Raw genomic sequence first — 14,309 nt, 5'->3', positions numbered from 1 at the left:
TCAGAATCTACCCATGAGACCCCAGTCAAATGCAGGGGTGTTAATTGCAATCTCTCAAAAAAAGGACTCATCAAAGTTTGAGATGCTATTATTTGTTAATACCCACCCTCTCCCACAGAGCAGAGGGTGGCAGTAAGTTGAGTTGGTAATAAACTGCCCTAAAATCTCCATGCTGCTAGAAAGAAATAAAACCCCATCAATCGTGGTTAGGAAAATCCTCACATTCTTGTTTCATTCATTGCACAAAACCACACTCAAAGAGACTACTCATCTTACCTAATCAGCACTTACAAATTAAGGTTAGTCACCTGACAAAGAAATTCAGTTGCCCTTTTTTTCCCAAGTCTGGTTCCCTGAGAAACTTTAGGTTCAGCAAACTTGTTACACACAGGGACACCAGACAGCAAATATTTAAGGCTTCAAAGGCCATACTGTCCCGGTCCTCCCTATGGGTTCTGTTGCAACCACTTAATCTTCCACTGTAGTGCAAAAGCACCATAGATGATACGCAAATGAATAAGCATGGCTGTATTCCAATAAAACTTTATTCATGGTCGCCAACATTAGAATTTTCATATAATGTTCATATACCAAGAAAAATTACTCTTGATTTTTCCCCCTCCCATTTAAAAACTCTCCACTCACAGACAGTATAAAGAGGTAGTAAGCTACATGTGGACTGAGGCTGTCGTTTGCTAACCCTTGTACTAACCTAACACAAGAGAATTTCAATTAGTCAAGCTATTAGTTACCATTTAATGAGGTTTTAGTATATACTAGACAAAACAAGAGCAATTTATTATAATGCTAGAGACTAGGATGAAGGCTGGGTTTTTATTTTTAAAGAGTTGTACAAGAAAACAACATATGAAAAAGCTCCTACGTTGTCCACAAAATAGGTCACATTTACTACCTGGCCCTACAAAGAAAAGATCTGCTGGCTATATTGTGGGGTATATATCCCCATTTTGCAGATGAAAACACCTAAGCACGGAAGTAAAATGCCGAAAGTCACAAGAACCAGTAAGTTGCAAAGCTAACATTCAAACCTCATTTTGATACCAAAGTGTGGATATTAACCACCAAGCAATACCTTTTCAATGTTTGAGCCCTCATGCTCAAGTTTCACATTTTTCTTTTAAGCTAAGCATCATTTGTTAGGCTAATTAGTCTAATAAAATTAATTAAGTAAGTACATTTCATTTAGCACATCTTCATGTGATTACTGGAGGCTGGAATTTCAATCTCCCTCTAACAGAAAAACACTCCTCAAGACTACACAGGGTTTGCCTGACCGGGCGGTGGCGCAGTGGATGGAGCATCGGACTAGGATGCAGAAGACCCAGGTTCGAGACCCCGAGGTCGCCAGCTTGAGAGCAGGCTCATCTGGTTTGAGCAAAAGCTCACCAGCTTGGACTCAAGGTCGCTAGCTCGAACAAGGGGTTACTCGTCTGCTGAAGGCCCACGGTCAAGGCACATATGAGAAAGCAATTAATGAACAACTGAAGTGTCACAACGAAAAACTAATGATTGATGCTTCTCATCTCTTTCCGTTACTGTCTGTCCCTATCTATCCCTCTCTCTGACTCTGTCCCTGTAAAAAGAAAAAAAAAATACACAGGGTTCCCACAAATCAGTAAAAGAAAAACATCCCAGTGGGAAAAAATACCCAAGAATAATCAGATGATTCAAGGATATACACATGGCCAGTTGTAAAAAACAATCACTCACACTAATAAACTAAAATAAAATACTAATGAGAAAAAATGCCAATTTTTTCTATTGAACTCTAGCTATCCATTAACAAAAGACTGACTTAATATATTGTGGCACAACTATAAAACAAAACAGCCTTTTCTTAAATATATCTGTTAAATGCCATTATAAGCTATTTCCAAGAATAAGTGGGGGGGAAATCAAGGTTAGAGAAACGTATATAATTCCGTTAGTAATCATTTGCAAAGCATTACTAAAACTTAAAACACCCCCCCCTACACACACACACACACACACACACACACACACACACACACACAGGTTTACTTGTGGGTTTTTTTCCTGGAAGGCCCAAGAAAACAAAGTAACCTTTGAGGAAAGAGATTAGAGGCAGGGAAGACTAAAGGAAAAGGCAAATGATATCTATGTATTGTACTGTTTGAATTTCTTTTTAAACCATATTCACAACACAGACACAACACAAACAGATTTTAAAAATATATATTTTAATGCTAATAATATACTGCAAAAGGTTTGAGGGAGTGGGCAGTGGCATGTTAAATGGACCTTCTCCTATACTTTTTTTTCCTTAAGTGAGAAGAGGGGAGATATTGAGACAGATAGTGCACCCCAATCAGGATCCACCCGTCCACCCCCATCTGGGGCCCATGCTCAAATCAACCGAGCAATCCTCAACTCCTAGGGCCAACGCTTGAACTAATCAAGCCACTGGCTGCAGGAGAAAAGGGAGAGAGAAGTGAGAGAGGAGCAGACAATGGCTTCTCTTGTGTGCCCTGACCAGGAATCAAACCCAGGACTTCCATGTGCTGGGTCACTAATCTATCCACTGAGTGAACCAGCCAGCTCCCTCATATACTTTTGGTGGGAGTAGATATTTCATTCAACCTTCACAGGTAGCAATGCAGCAAAATGTATCAGGACACTTAACAATTTCCTTTTCAGAACACTGGAAACATCATAAAGGATAATCAAAGCAACACTTTTTGTAATAACAGAAAGTAGGACACATCCACATGTATGCATGTATGCTTACAGGATTAATTACAGTATGACAATTATAAAGTAATTTAAGTGTCTATTAAACAGAAAATACTACAAATTCAGTATCAGTAGGAAAAAGAGCCCAATTTTATAATAAAAATGTAATATATATCCAGCTATACTTCATACTTATATTTCTACATCTGTAATTGACATACACATAGGTATTAACATATTGTCTTTAGTTAAATGGTGTTGAGGCTAATTTTTTGGCTTGCAGTTTTTGATTTTTAGGTAATAAACTGGTTTAAAGATTCCTCAACTTTATAACTACATAATCTGGTAGGTTAGCACATTATTAATAAAGTGATAATTTATTGAATAAATATAAAGATATATTTTTAGAAGAGTAAAATTCAGTTCACATTTTCCTCTCTACTTTTTCTTGAGTTTTAATCACTTTAAGGGGAAAACAAATCACTGAATTATATACAGGATAACAATTACACAATTGGGATACAGTATTCTTTTTTAAAAAAGTTATTTTATATATCCTCAGTTTCACCTTTACTGGCTCTTAATATAACCACTCAATTTTATCAGCATCAGTCAATTATTCTAGACTCCTGGGAGCCCTTATTATGCAGGGTGATAATGGTTCAGGACATGGCTATATAGCTTTAATATTAACAATTCTTGTGTAAAAAATTTCAAAGTGGTAACAATGCTAGGCACCCTGTGTTATAATGGAGCAATTTTGTAGGGGACATTTGGAAATGTGTGGAGACCTTTTTAATAATCAAGACTGGGGTTGGGTATTAATGACATTTAGTGGGAAGGAAGATACTGTTAAATACCTACAAAGCACAAGACAGCTCCTCACAGCAAAGAATTAACCACCCAAAATGTCAATGGATTTAGACACTGCTCTAATGGGCCAGTAACCTCTTTAACACACCTCTCTATTACTTGAAATTTCCAGTATAAATAAAATCTAAGTTTCTTCTCAATAATTACATACAATCAATGGCTCGATACATTAAGGAAATTCTTTCCTTCCAAAATGCCTAAATTTCATCTGACCTGTGGTAGCGCAGTGAATAAAAGCATCTACCTGGAAGGCTAAGGTTGCTGGTTAGAAACCCTGGGCTTGCCTGGTCAAGGCACATAAGTTGATGCTTCCTGCTCCTCTCCCCAACCCTTTCTCTCTCTCTATCCTCTCTCTAAAATGAATAAATAAAATCTAAAAAATAAAAACAAAAACAGAATGTCTAAATTTCACCAATAGATTTATAGTATTTTCTCTTCTAACTAGCAAAAATCATCAACTGTCTTAAACTTTTTGTCTAGTATAGCAAATGGTAGAAAATTTTAGGTTATTAATATTTTATTCATGTAATATTTTATAAATGTAGTAAAATATAACAATATTTACATACCCTCCCCATTCTTCATTTTTGGATACTATATTTCCGTGGCCTTACTTATTTCTCCTTAATTATTATCCCAACTATTTATTTTTATACCCAATAACAACACAGTCCCTTCTACCTCTTACTATTTAAGTGCTACTTCAGCAACTAGAAGCTTTCTTTTAGGCAGTTCCTAATGTGAACATTAAAGTACAACAGTTCTATATGAGTAATAGTTGCAAATGTTAATTATTTAGTTCTTAACAGAAACTAATGAAAACTCAGAAAAATAATCAAGCAAAATTAAGTTTATGTAAGACTGAAAAGGCTGTACTTCATAAATGAACTTAAGGCCCTGGCCAGAAAGCTCAGTTGGTTGGAGCATTGTCCCCTTTTGCCAAGGCTGCAGGGTTCAATATCCAGTCAGGCCACATAAAAGAAATCAACCAATAAATGCATAAGTAACTGGAACAACATATTGATGATGCTTTTCTCTCTCTCTCTCTCTCCCGTCCTATCTCTAGAGATAAATGAATAGAATTTATAAATGAATTTATATTCATTTTATTAACAATAAAAATATACAAAACTCATAAAAAAGTAAAATATTCCATCCCCTCCAACCCTTTCTTCTCCCAGGTGGTATATAACCCTATACACAGGGGTTAAAACACTGTGACTCATCAACAGTGCGCCATTTTATTGTAAGTCACGTATTTCTCATGTACTGTCTCGATTTCTTTTATGTACTGTCTAAAGTTCTAATAATTTGTCTGTCATTGTAATTCTAAATTATTTCTACAGATTCTTATATACCAAAGCTAGTTTAAGCTACAAATGAACACCCAGTTTGCATATAAGACAACTAAAGTTACAATCGTTTTCACCTTGCTATTTATTTCTATTCTCAGTTACCAAGTGTCAGGTTACTACTTTACCAAGTAATTTAGTACATACTGAAGTGATGAGAGGGCTGGTGGGGACTGACAAGTCCTTCCTTTCAGAACACAGAATTACAAGTCTTATAAGCATTATGTAAATGGACTAGTGAATCAATCTTCTATAATCAGGTATAAGATCAAAGTAATTTCTAGTTACTTTCTGGCCTTCTAAAAGTGTTCATTTCTGCTAACTAGAGCTGTTATAAAGCCAGTATCTTCTGTCCAATTCAAACCTGTAACTATGTGATATTTCATTGGTCTGCAACATCACACATTAGTACTACCAGGACTAGTAAATTTTTACTACTTCATAATCTTGTAATTAATAAAAAGAAAATAAAGCAAAGAAACTTTACATTATTTATTTATATATATATATATAATCCAGTATGAACCAGATGTCTGTTTGAAAGGCTAAATATTTTACTTTATGCTGATACATAAAGTAAAAAATTCAAAATTTTCACAAGTTTCAAGTTGATGGTTAGAAAAATTAAAAATTCTCTTAGTAGCCTGAAAATTCCTTAAATTTAGTTTTCAGTTTTAGCAATTAAATCATATTCAAGAAATTTAAGGCCTTGGGCCAGGACCTCAGTTGGTTAGAGCATCAGCCTGCAATGCTAAGGTTGTAGGTTCAATCCTGGTCAGGGCACCTATAAGAATCAACTAATGAATGCGTAAGTAAGTGGAACAACAGATCAATGTTTCTCTCTCTCCCTGCCTCTCCCCTCTCTAAAAATTTAAAAAAAAAAAAAAAAAAAAGAAAAGCAACCCAGGTTGATGCTCTACCCACTGCGCCACCACCAGCCAGACTAGTCCACATGGTTTGAAAGTGGCTGAGGTTACCCTTTAATTAAAATTCAGGTTCATTTAACTTCTAGATTCACTAAAAATAATCACTAATACAGAGAACCCTTTAAAATATGCTGAAGCATAGCAAAAACAATTCTACAATTTCTTTCCATAAGACCAAACTATGGGGAAAAAGTTTTCTAATGACTAAAATCTCTTGGGCATGGTATAATGCAGTAATTTTCAACACTTTTCATCTCATGGCACACACAAACTAATTACTAAAATTCTGCCACACACCAAAAAAGTACTTTCTGCCGATCTGACTTAAAAAAAATATATATAATTCTGATTCACCCACACTAATGGCTATTATTGTGTTGTCATTTTTTTATTTGACAATCTACAGGAAAAGAGGTCAGTGCCCTGACTAAATAGATACTGATGTTTTAAAAATTCTTGCAGCACCCACCCAGTGCGCTATGGCACACCAGCTGAAAATCGTTGCTATAGTGTATTGTCAAGCTTTGTACTCTAGAGTAGAGCTGCCCAATAAAAATATAATGTGAGCCATGTATGTAATTTAAAATTTTCTAGCAACTACATTAAAAGCATGCAATTTTCATAATTTACAACCCAATATCAAAAGTATCATTTCTATATATAATCAATATTTGTTTATATATAATAGAATTAATGACATATTCTATTTTTCCCATACTAGTTTCCAAAATCTGGTTTGTCTTCCACACTTATATCATATCTCAATACACTAGGTATTCAATAGCCCCAGGTGGCTAGCGGTTTCTGAACTGAACTGTTAACTCTACAGAGTCTAGAGCAGAATAGAGCACCCACACTAAACTGCAACCGTAGAATCCTCTCTACCCCTAACCACAAACTTTCAGGCACATCTTCATGTGTTAGGACCTGGCTAATATAAAGCATAGCAAAGCAAATGTTAAAATCTTTATGACCTATAAAAAAAATTAAAAGTGGTATCACTTTATTTGGTCTACTGACCTCTAAAAAATGCATGGACAATGTAAAAGCCATTACTGAAGTGCAAATTTGAAAAATATGAAATAGCCTCCTCTTAGAAAATAAACTCAACCCTAAAATGAAGAAAAGTAAATGAGAATCCTTTCTAGGAAGAAGGAATTCTAAGTGAAATGACTCATTTTAGTGTTCTTACTCCACACCACAGCACTAGTACCCAAGTTACTAGACAATGACTATTAAGCTTAAGAAACCTGGATGTGAAAACGTTTTCATGAGAGGAGGCCACTGGAATAGCTAGGAGAGTTCATAGTACCTTTGCAAACTTGAAGAACGGTCTTGGGTCTTTTCTGAAATATTCAATATCAAACATTGCTTGAGGATCTGGAAGGTCTGGAAAGTCTACTGCAAGGCGAGCATAAATACCATCTCTCGACCTAAAGTCAGGTATTCCACAAGAAACAGAAACCTGCAATATACAGGGCACAACGTGTACAATTAAATCTTCTACCTCTACCTTTGTAATTGCTCTAGTACAATTAGGGAGGAGTTGAAGAATATTTTTGTGTTAAATTCTTTTGGGTAACAGACATACCACCCTATTTCAACTTAAAATGGAAATAAAACACCCCCAAAATAAATATTACTAAATCCACCACACTCCATTCAGAATGGGGTAAGGAATTTTAAATCAGGAAAATTTCAAACCTTTAAGCATTTAACCAACAAATTAAAGCAACTACGAATGGATTGAGAAGTGAGTAAATCATTTCAAATTATTTTAACCAGAAAGCAGGCAAAAATTTCTGTAAGTCAATTGATTCCAAAGAAATCTCTCATCTAGTTAGAGGCATACTACTTCAAAAATACTAAATTTCTGTATTTTCTTTAAAACATTATGTTGTACATTATTTCAATTCTTAATTTTTAAGAACAGATTTACACATGCTTTTCCTACAAATAAACCTTGACATTTTAAATAGGGATTTCAATGTTACCTTTTGTTTCACAATTTTACCAGATCCATTTGACCTCAGGGTAAACCAAACTTATCTAAATCATGTCTAGGAGTAAAACATTACTTATTTTTTGGCAGAGACAGAGAGAGGGACAGATAGGGACAGACAGACAGAAAGGGACAGAGATGAGAAGCCTCAATATTTCATTGTGGCACCTTAGTTGTTCATTGATTGCTTTCTCATATGTGCCTTGACCGGGGGGCTACAGCAGACTGAGTAACTCCTTGCTCAAGCCAGTGACCTTGGGCTCAGGCGGGTGAGCCTTGCTCAAACCAGATGAGCCTGCGCTTCAACCAGAGATGTCGGGGTCTCGAACCTAGATCCTCCATATCCCAGTCCGACGCTCTATCTACTGTGCCACTGCCTGGTCAGGCAAGCATTACTATTCTTGAGGATCATTTAAGATTAAGTGGCACTGTCTCTTAACTCAAAATGGCAGAAAGCATGGCTGAATTTTATTCCAGTATTGCTCTGGTGACTTAACATATTCTATATTAAACACACAAACACAACAGCCTTACATACTAGTTAACTGCAATTCTATGGAGGTGTGGGAGGGGGCAAATGAAAAATGTCAAGCCACCCCAATCACATCACCTTAATCTAAATGGAGGGAGGTAGGAATCTGTTACCTTCCGAGCATTAAGTTATTTGTGAATATAAGTTAGGTTCCTGGTTTCCCCATGAAGATGAAATAAACACCCGGCCCTGGCCGTTGCCTCAGTGGTAGAGCATCAGCCCAGTGTGTGGAAGTCCTGGGTTTGACTCCTGGCTAAGGCACACAGGAGAAGCAACCATCTGCTTCTCCACTCTTCCCCCCCTCCTTTCTCTGTCTCTACCCCTCCCACAGCCAAAGCTCCATTGCAGCAAAGTGGCCTGGGCACTGAGGATGGCTCCACTGCCTCCGCCTCAGGTGCTAGAATGGCTCTGGTTGCAATGGAGCATCGCCCCCTGGTGGGCATGCCAGGTGGATCCCAATTGGGCGGCTGCAGGAGTCTCTCTCTGCCTCCCAGCTTCTCATTTCAGAAAAATACAAAAAGATGAAATAAATACCCAATTTCTCCATCATACCCTAGCACACTTTAATGCAAGCAGAATTTTCTGAATCTCCTTTATAATGTAGGTGAAAATTGTGTCTTATTTCCACTTATTTATTGTACTAACAAATGGAAATCTTTTTTAAGGTTATTGGAGAGGTTTTAAAAAACTAAACCAGTTTAGCAACTGCTGCCGTGCCTTCTTTTAGCAGCTTCCAAACACAAACACCATTATCATGTAAGTATAAATTCTACTACACCAGAAAAATGTTCAATTGGAAAAGGCATAAGACATTTACGACCTCCTCCTTTTTAGAGTTTTATACATGTTACATACCCCAGCTCCAGTGAGAACTATTATTTTTTTGCACTCCTGAAGTAATTTCACAGCATCTTCAATTGTATTAATATCTTTTCTTTTTTTCCTTTTCGGTGGTTCTGAAAGAATATTAACAACAATCTGCCACAGTGTCATATCATCCAATTCAGGTGGAGTAATTGTTTCTGGTAGTAAATCTTTAAGAATTGTTCGAGGATCTGTGCCAATCATAAGATGTTGCTGAACAAAAGCATAGGGACCTATATTAAGAGGACAAAGAATTATATCAAATCCACATCCAAGTAAATTAAAATCTCATTTATTTTCTGAAGTAATGAATTAAGTAATGAATTTAATGTGTTTAAAATAAAGTAATAAAATGCCATACAAAGGTATTTCAGCCCTGGCCAGGTTGCTCAGGTGGCTACAGCATCATCCCTACATGCCAAAGTTGCAGGTTCAATCCCTGATCAGGGCACATACAAGAAGCAATCAATGAATACACAAGTAAGTGGAACAACAAAACCATAGATGCCTCTCTAACTTTTTCTCAAACCAATAAATAAATTTAAAAAATAAAACTAAAGGTATTTCATTCTTATGACATCCTCAGATAATGCTATGTCCCAATGAAATTAGGGAGATGAGGCTTCCCCTTGAATTATAAAATACAAAATATGTATTTTTACAGTGAAACTAATTACCAGAGTTAAATGTGGATGGTTAAAATCCAGAAATATATAATACAACATAATAACTGGAAGATGTACAAAAAGGTTCTACAAATCAATATAGAAAAGATCCTACCAGTCCCAAAAGCCCATACTATCTATCATTAAAGCCATAAGGGAAAAGAATATGAAAACCTATATATCTATCTAAGGCAATCTTTACGTACCTATTACCTTTTAAAATTTTTCCAGTAATAATATTCAACTTGATCTTAACCAATCTCCCAAAATGATACATATAATGCTCATGTTTTGAGCGTTATTTCTTTACCCTGACATTTCTTACATCAGTTTTCTTGCTTGAGAAAACCAAAAACACAGTAACATTGAAGACACTAAAGAGGAACTAATCATCACTGTATTAAATAATTAGAAATGAAAGCACATTAAGAAAAAGATCACTTTTCAGATAATCAGGTTATAACTTAGGTGTAAATACCTGATACTGCTCTCTACTGCTCAAGTAGGTTTATAGTTGTGAGTACATGAGAGTTTATTCTTGTATTATTGTATTATTTGTGTAACTGTCCACCTACTTTTGCCTACTGCTGTCCTTTTCCGTTTCATCCATAATGGATAGATTTACTGTGAGCACAAATGATGTGTCAGGTGCTTTTCTACCAAGTGACAAAACAGTATACAAATTAGTAAAAACAAAACAAAACAAAACCCTGTCCTCAATGGGGCTTATATTCTAGTATAGGAAACACAACAATAAAAAGATACAGAGCTTGTTAAGAAGTGACGTGTTAAGAGAAAATTAAGAATAATAAGTATGAAAACAAGATACTCTTAATTACAGGAAGAACATTCCACACAGGGGAAATAAATGGAAAGGACCCAAGGACCTGAGGTGTGCGAAGAACCTGGTTATTTGAGAAACACCAGAGCTATTGAAAAACAGAAGCACTAGACTTTCCCTAGAACCATAAACTGACCTTAAATCTTAGCAAGTACCAAAGGAACCTCATCAACCACGTTGTAATGGGAAAGAATTATATTTTTAGTTGGCATAAAATGAAAATACAAAGAAAAAGACAGTATTTATGCTCTAACGCTCTGAAACCATACCTATCCGTGGCCTTGGTGTCCAGTCACTAGAACTTGCATGTGAGGTTCTATCATCCTCATCACTTTCACAGGAATGAAAACCATTGGTGATTATTTCATCACCAAAGAGAAGGTTATCTGCAAAAGAAACCAAAAGTAACTAAAGGCTGCTGAAAGAATCTGCATCTAAAATGTATGAGGATCTGTAATGGTTATGATGTAATGACATTAAATAAAACACTCACCATTCATACTGCCTGCGTAAAGAATGCCTACTGAGTCAGCTTGCATGGTTCAAAGGCACAGTATAGCCTTATCTTTAGGGATTCGAACCACAATCTAAATGTTTCAGCTCATCAAAACTCCAGATATAAATTAAGTCTACTAAATCCAACACAAAAAAATACTAATCTAGCTAAGAATGAATTTATCACAAAAAACAGAGCTCATGAAACTTGTCAATTAAAAATTTACCCAAAGTTGTTCAAATAAATCTACAGCCGCTTTGCAATCCTCTAAATATGTAAGATAGCTTTATTTGTTTCCTCTATCAAACTGTTTTGGTTTTTTGTTGTTTTAATTTGAGAGAGGAGAGAAGAGGGAAGGGAGAAAGTGTTGTTCCACTTATTTATGCATTCATTGGTTGATTCTCTTATGCTCAGTGACCAGGGATCCAAACCACAACCTCGGCAAATGGGGAAGACATGCTCTAACCAGCTGAACTACCAGACCAGGGCCTAAACTGCTTCTTGAAATGAGAGGTCTTTTGATTCTGTCCCTAACACACACGTTACCTTTACATAAAGTCCAACAGTCCACTAATTAGATTTACTGAAGCAAATATTGATAGACACATATTTCTCACATAGAAAATATGAAACCTTACTTAAAGATGACATGATATATAACACATCTGATTTAGTATACCAGGAAAATGTCAATTCGTGTTCCAGGGTTAATTATACACACAATAAAAGATTATATCTAATTTTAAAAATATTAAAACATTAGAGAAAAGCCTGACGCGGTGGCACAGTGGATAAAGCATCGACCTAGAATGCTGAGGTCGCCAGTACGAAGCCCTGGGCTTGCCTGGTCAAGGCACATATGGGAGTTCATGTTTCCTGCTCCAGCCCCCTTTCTCTCTCTCTCTCTCTCTCTTCTTTCTAAAATGAATAAATAAAATCTTTAAAAAAAAAAAACATTAGAGAAAAAATACTATTCACGTAAAGTGCTCTATAAGTACTGTTACTCTCCTATGCCCACTATTAATGGCACCACAGAACGCTTTAGAAACGCTCTTGAAAATTTGAAGACTCTTTCTTAACTTTAGAAGTAGCTTTGATCTTTTAAAATTTAAGACAAGCATAAAAATTAAGATCCTCCACAAAAAGAGTCACAAATTGCATAAGTGTCAGTGTATAAAGACAACTGCAAAAGGTCAGTACAAAAATACAGGCAAAAGTAGCAGATGGGAGGTGAGGAGTGGGAATGATGTTTAACAAAAGCGATACACTAAAAGGGTAAGAGGAGAAAGAAACATCTTTAAAACCAACCGCGAGAGCCTCCCGGCCCGGCGGCTGCGCAGGCGCCGGGCCGTCCGGCGGGCGGCGGACGGAGGGAAGCGGGGAGGGGTGGGGGCGAGCGAGCCCGCGGGCCGCTCCCGCAGCCGGCCGGGAGGCCCGGAGGCGCGCGGCTGCGGGCTGCAGGACGGTAAGGACGCCGCAGACGCAGCGCTCAGCTCCCACCCGCCCGCCCCAGACACCCCCACCTCCACCGCACCCAGGAGGGGTCCCGGGAGAGGGGAGAGGCGATGCGCAGTCCCGGCCGCCCGCGCCCTGCGCACCTCGGTACCCAATCCCCACGGCCGCCGCCTCTTCCTCCTCCTCCTCCTCCTCGCCCTCTTCGTAGTCGTCGTCGTCGAAGTCCTCGGCCGGCGGCGGGTCTCCGGATAGGCCCTGCAGGCCCGGCCCATTGTCTGCTAGTCCGCCCGCCGGCGCCTGGGCCTCTCGCTCCCCGCCCGCCGCCGCCGGGCCGCCCCCGGCCCCCGCCAGCACCTCACGCTCAGGAGCCGCCCCATCGGGCTCGCCCGGGCTCCGCCCGAGGCCGGGGCCGTCTCTGCGCGGCCTCTTCCGGAGCGGCTCCCCGGTGGACGGCGACGCGGCGTCCCTCTCGGCCGCCACCGCCGGAGAGGAGCCGCCGGGCTGAAGGGCGAGCGCAGCCTCGTCCGCCATCTTCAAACTGCCTCTCTGGCCCTCCTCCCTCACCTCCTCTGCTCCCGCTCGCACTCGCGGCACTGGCGCCCCCGCGGCTCGGGCTGCGGGAGATTTAAACCCTGTCACGTGACCCGCCGCGCTTCGCCCCCGCCCTCCCGCGGCTCCCGCCACCCACGCGGGCCGAACCACAACACGGCGGGTCACGTGGCGGGCGGAACGGCGTGGGCCTGCGGAGAAAGCCGCCGGGGGTGCGGCGGCCCCACCCCTCCGCGCTGGCTGCGTCATGCGGCCAAGCTCGCCTCTTTCTTAACTTCTCTTTCCGACAGTCCTGAAATCTGTCGCTGGTGGCTCAAGTTTTAGTTTTCTCATTGCCAGTTTCTACTGCTGTCTGGAGTGCACACCTTGCTTGCTCTAGATTTAAACTAAGGCTTGAATGTAGTCCCTGCGAGGTGATAAGGCAGCTGACCAAGGTCTGGCTCCCTCCCATACGCTCACTGCTTCACTGCGGGTCTCAACGTTTAGGTAGAGGCAAAAGGGCGCGTTAGCTCCTCACCATTCATTCTCACAGCTCCTCCTTGCCTCTCTCTGATCTTCTCCCTCACTCTGTCATTTAGAGCAGCGATTTCAACCGCTGTGCCACCAGACTTTAAAACATGTAAAACCCGACTAGTCAAAGGCACTGACCTCTTTTCCCTTAGACTGTCAAATTTAAAAATGACAACAGCCAACACAATAGCTGTCTGGTGTGAATGACTAAAAATTTTATCTATTTTTCTGTCTGATCAGTAAAATATATATGTATGATTTTTTTTTTTTTTTGGTGTGCCACAGAATTTTAGTAGTTTATGTGTGCCTTGAGGTGAAGAAAGGTTGAAAATTGGTGACTTATAAAGAGTAGTGTACAGTGTTAAAAGCTTAAACATGCCCTCCCTCACCCAAAGACCCTCTGATCAGGGGGTATGGGACTCAGCCATTCTGCTTTCTGTCCCCAGTTTGGCTCCAGATGTGTGTGAATGCCCTTTTGGGTGGACTTCATAAAATGAGTGTAAGGAGAGCCCAGAGTGAGCAGGATGTG

General features: G+C 39.2%; 1 protein-coding gene across 2 annotated transcripts in view; it reads right to left on the bottom strand.

The window, feature by feature from the left end:
- Positions 1-13,444, bottom strand: part of SIRT1 (sirtuin 1) — a 28,533-nt gene extending 15,089 nt beyond the window's left edge. Inside the window, exons 1-4 of one of the 2 annotated variants that reach the window (XM_066349270.1) lie at positions 12,865-13,442; positions 11,040-11,156; positions 9,256-9,497; positions 7,179-7,331 (exon numbers count right to left, since the gene is read on the bottom strand). In XM_066349270.1, the coding sequence (XP_066205367.1) occupies positions 7,179-7,331; positions 9,256-9,497; positions 11,040-11,156; positions 12,865-13,252 (900 nt within the window). In that variant the 5' untranslated portion in view covers positions 13,253-13,442. Of the gene's footprint in view, positions 1-7,178; positions 7,332-9,255; positions 9,498-11,039; positions 11,157-12,864 lie in introns of both variants that reach the window. The other variant, XM_066349271.1, reaches the window with a different exon arrangement.
- Between the last annotated feature and the right edge of the window lie 865 nt (positions 13,445-14,309).

Source organism: Saccopteryx leptura, chromosome 9 (genome assembly GCF_036850995.1).
Source record: "Saccopteryx leptura isolate mSacLep1 chromosome 9, mSacLep1_pri_phased_curated, whole genome shotgun sequence".
Lineage (NCBI taxonomy): Eukaryota > Metazoa > Chordata > Mammalia > Chiroptera > Emballonuridae > Saccopteryx > Saccopteryx leptura.
Note: the sequence above shows the minus strand (reverse complement) of the source record. Positions and strands in the feature narration are given on the sequence as shown.